Source organism: Hyla sarda, unplaced genomic scaffold (assembly GCF_029499605.1).
Source record: "Hyla sarda isolate aHylSar1 unplaced genomic scaffold, aHylSar1.hap1 scaffold_552, whole genome shotgun sequence".
Classification (NCBI taxonomy): Eukaryota; Metazoa; Chordata; class Amphibia; order Anura; family Hylidae; genus Hyla; species Hyla sarda.
In genome coordinates this window covers 5,390-17,648 of record NW_026610564.1, presented here as the reverse complement: position 1 = coordinate 17,648, position 12,259 = coordinate 5,390, and the positions used below count along the sequence as shown (strand labels likewise).

Sequence of the window (12,259 nt, the reverse complement as noted above, 5' to 3'; positions counted from 1 at the left end):
ATTAGGTGCAGTATAGTTCCCCCACATTAGGTGCAGTATGTTCCCCCACATTAGGTGCGGTATAATTCACCACATTAGGTGCAGTACAGTTCCCTACAAAAGCAAAATAGACATGGAGGCCACCAGCATCTGGGGGTGCTACCTTCCTACTGGCAGGAAGAGGGGGTTAATTTGAGGGTACTACCTTCCTACTCGGGCCCCAGATTAACACCCTCCCCCCCCCCCCCCCGGTAGTACCTAAGATTAACCCCCTCCCCCCAGCAGGCAGGTAGTACCCCCAGATTAACCCTCTCCCCTCAGCAGGCAAGTAGCACCCCCAGTTTAACCCCCTCCCCCCCTGTAGGAATGCAGTACCCCCCAGATTAACCCTATCCCCCCACCCTGTTAGAAGGTAGTACCCCCCCGATGACCCCCCCAGTAGGATGGTAGTACCCCCCAGTTTAACCCCCTCTCCCCCCCCGTAGGAATGCAGTACCCCCCAGATTAACCCTATCCCCACACCCTGTTAGACGGTAGTACCCCCCAATGACCCCCTCCCCCCCAGTAGGATGGTAGTACCCCCCAGTTTAACCCCCTCTCCCCCCCCGTAGGAATGCAGTACCCCCCAGATTAACCCTATCCCCACACCCTGTTAGACGGTAGTACCCCCCAATGACCCCCTCCCCCCCAGTAGGATGGTAGTACCCCCCAGTTTAACCCCCTCTCCCCCCCTGTAGGAATGCAGTACCCCCCAGATTAACCCTATCCCCCCACCCTGTTAGAAGGTAGTACCCCCCTCCCCCCCCAGTAGGATGGTAGTACCCCCCAGTTTAACCCCCTCTCCCCCCACCCTGTTAGAAGGTAGTACCCCCTGATGACCCCCTCCCCGCCAGTAGGATGGTAGTACCCCCCAGTTTAACCCCCTCTCCCCCCCTGTAAGAATGCAGTACCCCCCAGATTAACCCTATCCCCCCCCTCCCTGTAGGATGATAGTACGGTGCCCCAGATTAACCCCCTCCCTCAGACCCAGTAGGCAGGTTGAAATAACATTCACTCACTCAGCGCGGTAATCCTGCGAGCCGCGTACCGTCACGTCACGCTTTGGGGCCGGCGTCCTTGAATACCGCGTGACGTCCTGATGGTCATGTGACGGCAGTAACGCGCCGTCACATGACCGGACCAACTGAAGGTGAGCCAGAGAGGAGCGGGGCGGGGCACAAACAGGAGCAGGAGGCAGCGCTGTGCGGTGCGCCTGACGGACAGGCGCACCACACAGCGGGGGTCTGGGCTGGTGAAGGACGGTCGGGCACAGATGGGGGGTGCTACGGAGCGTTTTGGTGTCACACGGTGCGGGCCGCACCCGGGTCGCAACGCCACTGGATTAGGGTGTGCCTGGGCACACCCGGCACACCCAGTGCGCACGCCTATGCCTACTGCACTGAATACTCTCTCTGATTCTACCCTTGAGGGTGGATAAAATATTCCTGGTTGTTGTCAGATTTCTTCCAGTGTTAAAATGCACACTAAGGTATCGGAACACACAATGGCTTTTACCAAGTGTTTCCAAAAATTAAATAACCTATAATAGACTGACACAAGAAAGTGTCCACAAAATGCTTTATTTTTAACAAAAAGGATTAAATACAGCAACAGAGAGCCCTCCCATTTTAAAATGGCCCACCCCTAAAAAACACCAACCCCAAAAACACAAGATAGGGTGCACATATTGGAATATTCCCAGAGACAACTATCAACCAACAGTGTCACATCTCCCTCATAGTGCACGCTATTATGCCATATGATTTACAAACAGTATTAGTTACCGGTTATTGACATGCTGAGGACTCAGAGAGTACACCCCACCACCACCTCAATACGTGTTCTGAATATTTGTCAAGAAGTGGGGGTGGGTGCAACTGCCTGCCCTGAAGAAGTATTCCACTGCTAGACATCTTATCCCCTATCCCAGTAGCAGGACCCCCGTGATCTCCCGCAACACCATAGGCGTGTGCAGCCTATTGCATTAGGGTGTGCACCCTAAAGCACAAACTCACTCCGCGCACGCGTGTGTGTGTTCATGTATGTATGTGTGTGTGTATATATATGCTAAGCCTAAAACCGGCCTTGGATCCAATCCTCCTACACTATGCAAGCAGGAGTATGTATATATATATATACACTCCTGCTTGCATAGTGTAGGAGGATTGGATCCAAGGCCGGTTTTAGGCTTAGCATGGCCCTCAGCAAAATCAGAAGTGGGGTCCCAAAAGTCGTAATAGTTCACTAATCAGATTAGCACATTTTTGGTCACTTCAAATACCATAACAAATATCTAAAAAGCAAAAAAAAAATTAAAAAATGGTACCGATAAAAACTACAAATCACAGCACTAAAAATGACCCTCATACATCCCCATACACAGAAAAATAAAAGTGCTATAGGGATAAGAATAGTACAATTTTATATTTTTGTATTCACATTAGGTTGGCAGCATAGTTCCCCCAAATTAGGTTAGTAGTACAGTTCCCCCACATTAGGTGCAGTACAGTTCCCCCACATTAGGTGCAGTACAGTTCCCCCACATTAGGTTAGTAGTACAGTTCCCCCACATTAGGTTCCCCCACATTAGGTGCAGTATAGTTCCCCCACATTAGGTTAGTAGTATAGTTCCCCCACATTAGGTGCAGTATAGTTCCTCCACATTAGGTTAGTAGTATAGTTCCCCCACATTAGGTTAGTAGTACAGTTCCTCCACATTAGTTGCAGTATAGTTCCCCACATTAGGTGGAGTATAGTTCCCTCACATTAGGTGCAGTATAGTTCCCCCACATTAGGTTAGTAGTATAGTTCCCCCACATTAGGTGCAGTATAGTTCCTCCACATTAGGTTAGTAGTATAGTTCCCCCACATTAGGTTAGTAGTACAGTTCCTCCACATTAGGTGCAGTATAGTTCCCCCATATTATGTGCAGTATAGTTCCCCCACATTAGGTTAGTAGTATAGTTCCCCCTCATTAGGTTGGCAGTATAGTTCCCCCACATTAGGTTAGTAGTACAGTTCCTCCACATTAGTTGCAGTATAGTTCCCCACATTAGGTGGAGTATAGTTCCCTCACATTAGGTGCAATATAGTTCCCCCACATTAGGTGCAATATAGTTCCCCCACATTAGGTGCAGTACAGTTCCACCACATTAGGTGCAGTATAGTTATAATTGTAGGGAGGAGGACAATTCTAGAATTTACCATGAGGCTTACGGGACTAATTCTACCCCTGATCTTATATTTGCCAAGGGGTTCAATGGGCGGAGCCAAAGGGTTGTCAAAATTAGGTTTTGCCATGTATGATTGTGACTGTCTATTATATGTAGCCTACATATAATAGATAATCATACATGATGGGGATGTAGTCCTGAGCTGTAAGCCTACATATAATAGACAGTCACAATCATACATGATCAGGGCTGGTGCAAGGACTTTTGGCACCCTAGGCGAAAGCTAATTTTGCCACCCCCTTGACCCCACACATTGGCTCTGCCCTTTGACATGCCCAACCATACTACTGGGGTGACACACTGTAACAAACCTCCTCCTTATGTAATCACCTTACTACAGGGGTGACACACTGTAACAAACCTCCTCCTCATGTAATCTTGTTACTTATGGGGTGATACACTGTGACAAACCTCCTCCTCATGTAATCTCCTTACTACTGGGGTGACACACTGTAACAAACCTCCTCCTCATGTAATCTCCTTACTACTGGGGTGACACACTGTAACAAACCTCCTCCTCATGTAATCTCCTTACTACTGGGGTGACACACTGTAACAAACCTCCTCCTCATGTAATCTCCTTACTACTAGGGTGACACACTGTTTAGCAGACAGTGTAACAGCATTAGATAGAGACAGTATCACACATTATAGGATTAGATACAGGGGCTCAGCAACCAGTATCAGACATAGGGGGATTAGATACACAGCTCAGCAGACAATATCAAACATAAATGCACAGCTCAAATCACACATGGGGATTAGATACAGGGGCTCAGCAAACAGTATCACACATGGGGGGATTAGATACAGGGTCTCATCAAACAGTATCACACATGGGAGGATTAGATACACAGCTCAAACAGTATCACTTATGGGGGGTTTTAGATACACAGTTTAGCAGACAGATCACACATGGGGGATTAGATACCCACAGCTCAGCAAACAGTATCACACATAGGGGGTTTAGATACACAGGCTAGCAGACAGATCACAGATGGGGGGGGGGGGTTAGATACACAGCTCATTAGACAGATCACACATGGGAGATTCGATACACTGCTCAGCAAACAGTATCACACATGGGGAGTTTAGATACACAGCTCATTAGACAGATCACACACTGGGGGATTAGATACACATTTTAGCAGACAGATCACACATGGGGGGATTAGATACACAGCTCATTAGATCACACATGGGGGATTCAATACACTGCTTAAACAGTATCACACATGGGGGGGATTAGATACACAGCTCATTAGACAGATCACACACTGGGGGATTAGATACACATTTTAGCAGACAGATCACACATGAAAGGAGTCTCACCAGGTCAGTGTCTCTTCCCTGGATCTCACAGTGCTTCTCCAGCAACATGAGGGGTGGCGTGGGGGGTGTTGTGGTTTTGCAGCTCCTCCAGCAAGACGAGGCTGAGGGGAGGGCGTGTATGTTGTCAAGATAGGTTTGCTGTGACAGGGGGGGATTTCGGCCTGGTGATGTCGGGGATGTCCGGTGGGGCTCGGGTTTAGTAGTGAGAAAAAAAAAGAAAGTCCTGCAGCAGCGGGCTGCGGTGATTAGGGTGTGCCTGTGCACACCCGGCACACCCCGTGCACAACACCCGACTTTCTAAACAAATGCAGGGTTCCTGGGGCAGTTGTGGTTATGTCATGGTCATGCCGCACCCCTTCCATTCATATATATGGGAGGGGGCGTGTCTGCTAACACGTCCCCTCCCATAGACATGAATAGAATGGGTGTGATGTGATGTCACAAGGGGGCGTGACCATGATGTCACAATCACGGCCTCCATCTTCTTGATATCTAAGAAAAACTTGCTGCACTATTACTATACACCACTAGAGGGATCCCTGGATTAACATGATATAATATGATATAATGACATAATATGATATGTAAGGAACATGGGGTGGGGGGATTTATCAAGTTATTTGGACTTTCTTTTTGTTTCCTTTTGTAGCAAGTTGCCAGGCGCAGTCACTTTTTGTGCTTTTTTTGTGTGACAAACCTAATAGCTCAGAAACCAAAGTCTTTTTTAAAAGTCACAAATTTTGAGGGCAAAGTTCTTTGAAAAGTCAAAAACCTAAGTAAGCCTGGACCACACTTTGGTAACTATTGCGCAAATAAAATATCTTCCAGTAACTCCTTTTTTTTTAACACCTTGCACCAAAAAACACTGCTGAAAAATCAGTCTACACAAATAACTTTCCACAACACGAATTGATTAATATCCCCCATTAGAGATGAGCGAATTTGCAGTAAATTTGATTCGTCACAAACTTCTCGGCTCGGCAGTTGATGACTTTTCCTGCATAAATTTGTTCAGCATTCAGGTGCTCCCGTGGGCTGGAAAAGGTGGATACAGTCCTAGGAGACTCTTTGCTAGGACTGTATCCACCTTTTCCAGCCCACCGGAGCACTGGAAAGCTGAACTAATTTATGCAGGAAAAGTCAGCAACCGCCGAGCTGAGAAGTTTGTGACGAATCGAATTTACTGTAAATTCGCTCATCTCTGTCCCCCGTGATATCCATCTTTTACATGGATCATATAATTTATAAATATTTACAACCATAATAATTAATCAATGTATTAATGATCAATAACTAGTGGATGCATCAATAGTGAACAATTAAATAATTTATTTCATAATTAGATTTTATGGGTATTAATGTAATTATGGATTAAATTAAAAAAACTAAACAAAACACTATAAATCCACAGCTCCTGCCCCGCAACTCCAACAAGGAGATCACATAATTCAGAATCTGGGAAATGGAAAATCTGTAACTCCACATCCTAATATACAAACTCTTCTATATTACATCACTTTATTATTATGTTTTGTTATATCAAGCACAATGCAGATGTATTTATTTGTTCCTGATCCTCTTACAGACTCTTACAATAACAGCACAACAATTTCAGCTGCTCTTATATCTGGTATAGAATAAGCAGGGGGTGTAAGTCTTAGTCACCATCCATAGTTGTATCTATTTGTATCTCTGTAACTTGTGTCAGCACCTGGGAAATATTACTTGTTACAATTTGGTAACATGTAAAGAGTATAATACAAAGCTCTCACCACCAGGTGTCGCTATTGTAACACAATGTATCTGATCTGTATAAACTGTAACTGTAAGGATTTATACTGCTGTGATAAATAAGACGATCTCTATGGATAGATGTGATTTAAGGAAGGTATTGATTTACCCAAATTTGGAGGTACATTTAACTCTTTCGTTAACTGGTTGTACACATGGTGTTATCCATCCTGAGAATTGATGGGTTTATTTGTTTTTATGGTATTAACACGTGGGATCAGGCTCTCGGACGATTATTCTCGGTCACTCTCATTGCACATATCGGGGCTCCATATAATGTCGTACAATGTGTGCAGAGTCTTGGTGCCCGGGGGTGAGCAGTCCTGTAGACCTGGTAATGCTGCCCGAGTGATCGATCCATTCACAAGATTTGTTCTGCCATCTGCTGCTCCCCGCACACACATTATACACCTGACAGATTATTGTGCTGCTATTGATCCTCTCCCATGTGTGTAACATACAGTTCACACACCTGCCCGATCACCATTCCCGCTCGGTACAATGACGACTGCTCTTCTCTAGAATGTTGGGGAGAATCGCGGTAAGAAAAAAAACGGATTATTTAGAATCGGAAAAATGCAGCAAACGTTTTGGAATGGGCGGGAAATTCAAAACCTTCTTGTCTCGTGTTCAGCCAATCAACGGAAAGGGGGGAGGGGTCAGGAATGTAAATGTAGTTAAAAGAAACGCCCCCAGATGATGTCATCTTTGTTCCAGTTTTCTTTCAGGTCCGCACATGTGCTATATAAGCCGGACTCGGCCGCACTCAGTATCTTGCAGTCTACTCGCTACATAGAGAAGATGTCCGGACGCGGTAAAGGAGGGAAAGGTCTCGGTAAGGGCGGAGCCAAGCGGCACAGGAAGGTGCTCCGGGATAACATCCAGGGCATCACCAAGCCTGCCATCCGCCGTCTAGCTCGCAGGGGAGGTGTGAAGCGCATCTCCGGCCTCATCTATGAAGAGACTCGCGGTGTCCTGAAAGTCTTCCTGGAGAACGTCATCCGTGACGCCGTCACCTACACCGAGCACGCCAAGAGGAAGACCGTCACCGCTATGGACGTGGTGTACGCCCTCAAGCGCCAGGGCCGCACTCTCTACGGCTTCGGAGGTTAATTCTGCTTCTACTCGGCTCCATCACATCAACCCAAAGGCTCTTCTCAGAGCCGCCCACATGTTCTATGGAAAGGCTACAATTCCTTGTGTCTTCTCTAATGAGTGGTCGGTGTTTGTGCTTTGATGGTTGCGGTTTGTATTTTCCCTATTCTCCATTTTATATTTTCTGTGATCGGAGACTGATGTTTACTGTGATGGGGATTATAAAGCACATAATCCAGAGATCCTACATCTCCCACCATGTCCGGGCGGTGCTTATTATCTTGGCCGACGGATCGGCGAAACACCTGACATAATCTGCCCTTAATGTTCGATACTGATCCGTCTGTGGGTATTTCCCGCTTTAACTGTCAGTATATCTACCTGGAGATCTCCCGAGTGTTCTGACTACTGCCCTCATCTTCCTCGGTATTATCACTACTCTCACCATCTACAGTATTCTTCCTCTCCTCCAGATTACATTACTCCCTTCCCCCACCATATAACTATAAACCTCCCTAGAGAGTCCGTGTTTTAGCAGATACAGATCTGATCGTATCCGGTAGACGCAGCGATCTATATCCCGCTATCTGGATAGATGAGTCTTCACCCTATAGCACCTCAGGGCGCCCATTAAGTGCACAACCCCCTACAGATGGGCGCCCTGCAGGTCTATTAATAATGGAGCTGTTCACACAGAACTGATGTGATGAGCGGCTGCGGCTTTATTATATTGTAGATACTTGCGGTTCCTCTATATTACTCCTCAGTATAATCAGATAATAGACGAGAGATCCGGGGATATAATCCGCTGTGACCGGAGAGAATCCTAGAGAGAGTGCAGGGTCCTGGTGATCTGCAGTGTTCACACCCTACAATACTGCCCGAGTCATCCGCACAATATTCTAGAGAATTCCATCTGATCGCTATCTGCCCGTCTGCAGCGACAACATCCGGAGACTTTTCTTTCCCGCCTCATTATTCTGGATTTCTCGTAGATGTTATTTATAGGGAATATTCTCTGTTACCGCTGGTAGAATCATTTTTCATGATAATTCTCTAGATTTTGGGGAATATTCACATTAGAAGCTGGAACACAGCGATAGCGGGAAATTCATACGAGACATCGGCTCTATAGCCCCCGATGATCGGTGATCATTGTCTTTGGGGATTATGAAATTCCCGCTCTCCCCTCCCCCATGTAATACCACGTGATGTCTCCCTAGGGCGATTATTACTGTATACAACCAGTGACCTCATCCACATTTCATTGATAAATAAGGGTTTAGTAACGTGTTCATTAGAAAACTTTATTACTCTGAAATAGAAGATATCTGCAGGACGGCTGTGTCTGAGAACAATAAACTCCTCTCCGCCCAAGGGACGATGTGAAGCCGATCACTGAGGCGGCGCTGGGTGATGCCCGCGGTTAGTGATCGGCGGTCGCTCAGAGATCTGTGTCCATCTGACATTAATCTGATGTGATAAAATAAATCCTCTTATGACATCTCTGCACAACCAACACCTTATGTGTCATGAAGCAGATGTGCAGGATGTTCTTATAAACCACATAACAGCCCAATAATAATAACACTATCAGACCCGAGATCAGCGGCGCCAGCTCTGTAGGAGACAATGTGGTGGCTCTTAGAAGAGCCTTTGGTGTTCGGGATGATCTGGGATAAGCGGTGATCACTTGCTCTTGGCCGCTTTGCTGCTCTCGGTCTTCTTGGGCAGCAGCACGGCCTGGATGTTGGGCAGGACGCCTCCCTGGGCGATGGTCACCCCACCCAGCAGCTTGTTCAGCTCCTCGTCATTGCGCACGGCCAGCTGCAGGTGACGGGGGATGATGCGGGTCTTCTTGTTGTCCCGGGCGGCATTACCGGCCAATTCCAGGATCTCAGCGGTTAAATACTCCAGCACAGCGGCCAGGTAGACCGGAGCACCGGCGCCCACCCTCTCGGCGTAGTTCCCTTTGCGGAGGAGCCTGTGCACACGACCGACAGGGAACTGGAGTCCTGCCCGGGATGAGCGGGTCTTGGCCTTGGCCCGAACCTTCCCTCCTTGCTTTCCTCTTCCAGACATGTCTATTGCTCACTGTACAGACGAGACGGTATGGAGCCCCGCTCTGCGTCACCTATTATACCCGGATGGAGAAGGAAGGAGCCTCTGTGATTGGTCAGATACAAATCCAATATTCAGCGGCAAATACAGCAGCCAATGGGGAATAAAGAAAGATGATAGTGAGACCACGCCCCCTCCTTCCCACCAATAGGGAGCCAGCTCTTTAGCCGCCTAAATTAGAATGTGACAGGAATAAAAGGATCGGCAGATATTGTTCTCATCATTACTGATCTCTGTTCTCTAGGAGAATATTTCACTATCCTGAACCATCATGTCTGATCCCGCCAAGTCTGCACCAGCGCCTAAGAAGGGCTCTAAGAAAGCCGTGACCAAGACTCAGAAGAAGGACGGCAAGAAGCGGAGGAAGACCAGGAAGGAAAGCTATGCCATCTACGTGTACAAGGTGCTCAAGCAGGTCCATCCTGACACCGGCATCTCCTCCAAGGCCATGGGCATCATGAACTCCTTTGTCAACGATATCTTCGAGCGCATCGCAGGGGAAGCCTCCCGCCTGGCTCACTACAACAAGCGCTCCACCATCACCTCCCGGGAGATCCAGACCGCCGTGCGCCTGCTGCTGCCTGGAGAGCTGGCCAAGCACGCCGTGTCCGAGGGCACCAAGGCCGTCACCAAGTACACCAGCGCCAAGTAACCTGCTCCGCCTCCTGCTGTCACCCCAAAGGCTCTTCTAAGAGCCGCCACATTGTCTATAATAGAGCTGGAGCTTCTATCTGCTAGAATTAGCTTTATTCTCTTTGTGGCCGAGTTTATACCAGTGCAGCCGCTTTATACTGTACATATTGTGCTGCTCCGGGATCGCGGTCTGTGATACATAATCTGGCTGCTGGTTACATCAGCACCGTATATATACGTTAACGCCAGAATAAGTAATTGTGTCTCGGGTCTGGGGTTTGTGTCTCCTGCACTGACCGGACATATCGGTATCACAGTGGTGATCGGTATCGCCGGGATTCCCGTAGCTTTTCTGCGGTTCCGTTTAGATGCCGGGACATCTATACAAATTGTGAGATTCAGGTCCTTGTGTCTCCCGGATACGATCAGATCTCTTATCGGTTCGGTCCTGTATACATATTCCCACCATCAGATCTGATCGCAGACAGACTGGGCAGGAAACAATCGATCAGACACATTACAGGGAGGGTCTGCGCCATCTCTAGTCCCAGGAAGATCTCATCCCCCATAGACCCCTGATCACCCCCAGCAGATTATTACCGCAGTAACAATCGGGCCGGAGGTCTAGGAGAGAGGATTGTTGGGGAACAAAGAGCAGAAATTGTTACGACCAAAAAATACCGCGGTCACTGAAGGGTTAACAATGATTTAACCGTTTGTTGCCGCCTGGGGGCGGAGCTATAGCTCCATACTTTGTGTTCATTGTGTATCTATCGGCTCCTCGTGGACAGTGATTTCCCGATCTTGCTGATCGCTTCTCCCGATCTTTTACTCTTCATCCATATAAAATGTGATAGAATAAAGTGAGAAGAGAGGAAGATGGACGGAGATTATACCTGATCGTTTATAGATTTGCAGAGGTCGTCCGGGAAATTCTCTCCTAGACCTCCGGCCCCTGATTGTTCTTGCGGTAATAATCTGCTGGGTGTGATCGGGGGTCTATGGGGGATGAGATCTTCCTGGGACTAGAACTGACAGTAACTTTCTTATATATCCACATAAACAATAAATGTACAATGTAATAAAAATAGAGAACAAATAAAAGGGGTAAAATACAACTGGATCACTGGATGGTAAAAGGCAGAAATACAAATCATCAATAAAACATCCAGTAAATAGATGATGCGGCTCCTCCGATCAGATGTACAGGGGATAAAGCTGCTGTGCGGAGATCAGTAGTGTGTACTGGGCTGTAGGATAAAATGTATGAAATAACACAGGGAACCAACCGTGTGCACAGACTGATGGTTACAGCCGCCGACCGGGATCCCGTCGATACAGGAGAGATCTCGGTGGGAAACTATATATTTTTTCTATTCTGTTCAGATGATTAATATTAGCGCTTCAAAGCCTCAATTATAATGTTTCTAAATAGAATAATTACTGATGTAACAACAAAGTGAACTGATCAAAGACAAAACACCTGAAAGGTCACTGCAGGGGTTAATAGGATATGAAGATTGGCAGTGAGTTTACGTGAAGACAGATGGAAACTATACTACAAACCACCACTAGAGGTCCCCAGAGGAAGGAGATGAGGCTGATGGATTCAGTCCTCATTGTGAATGCAGTAAATGCTTCTGAGGCTTCATCCAGACCTGATGATATTTGTGATAACTTTTAGATCTAAAACATTTCCAGGCGCTTCCAGTTTTTCAAATCTGTTAGATTAATGGGCTGGTACCTGTTTACTTGGAGGGATATAGTTACATAGTTACATAGTTAGTACGGTCGAAAAAAGACATATGTCCATCAAGTTCAACCAGGGAATTAAGGGGTAGGGGTGTGGCGCGATATTGGGGAAGGGATGAGATTTTATATTTCTTCATAAGCATTAATCTTATTTTGTTCCAGGAATGTATCTAATCCTGTTTTAAAGCTGTTAATTGTTCCTGCTGTGACCAGTTCCTGAGGTAGACCGTTCCATAAATTCACAGTCCTCACGGTAAAGAAGGCGTGTCGCCCCTTGAGACTAA

At 47.0% G+C, this 12,259-nt stretch overlaps 3 protein-coding genes across 3 annotated transcripts in view; 2 read left to right on the top strand and 1 right to left on the bottom strand.

The window, feature by feature from the left end:
- LOC130339796 (uncharacterized) overlaps positions 1-7,505 on the top strand; it is a 75,469-nt gene extending 67,964 nt beyond the window's left edge. Inside the window, exon 4 of the mRNA XM_056554090.1 lies at positions 7,173-7,505. Within this exon, the coding sequence (XP_056410065.1) occupies positions 7,173-7,487 (315 nt within the window). The 3' untranslated portion in view covers positions 7,488-7,505. The remainder of the gene's footprint in view (positions 1-7,172) is intronic.
- A 1,580-nt stretch (positions 7,506-9,085) lies between these two features.
- On the bottom strand, positions 9,086-9,551 carry LOC130339772 (histone H2A type 1). Its single transcript, XM_056554069.1, has one exon. The coding sequence runs from the start codon at positions 9,549-9,551 to the stop codon at positions 9,159-9,161; it is 393 nt and encodes a 130-aa protein (XP_056410044.1). The 3' UTR covers positions 9,086-9,158.
- Positions 9,552-9,847: 296 nt separating this feature from the next.
- Positions 9,848-10,260, top strand: LOC130339773 (histone H2B 1.1-like). Its single transcript, XM_056554070.1, has one exon. It carries the CDS (start codon positions 9,862-9,864, stop codon positions 10,240-10,242), a length of 381 nt encoding a protein of 126 aa, XP_056410045.1. The 5' UTR covers positions 9,848-9,861; the 3' UTR covers positions 10,243-10,260.
- Positions 10,261-12,259: the final 1,999 nt, after the last annotated feature.

Bases quoted from the DNA above. Each gene is read 5' to 3' on its own strand.
- LOC130339772 (XM_056554069.1), bottom strand. From the start codon at position 9,551: ATGTCTGGAAGAGGAAAGCAAGGAGGGAAGGTTCGGGCCAAGGCCAAG.
- LOC130339773 (XM_056554070.1), top strand. From the start codon at position 9,862: ATGTCTGATCCCGCCAAGTCTGCACCAGCGCCTAAGAAGGGCTCTAAG.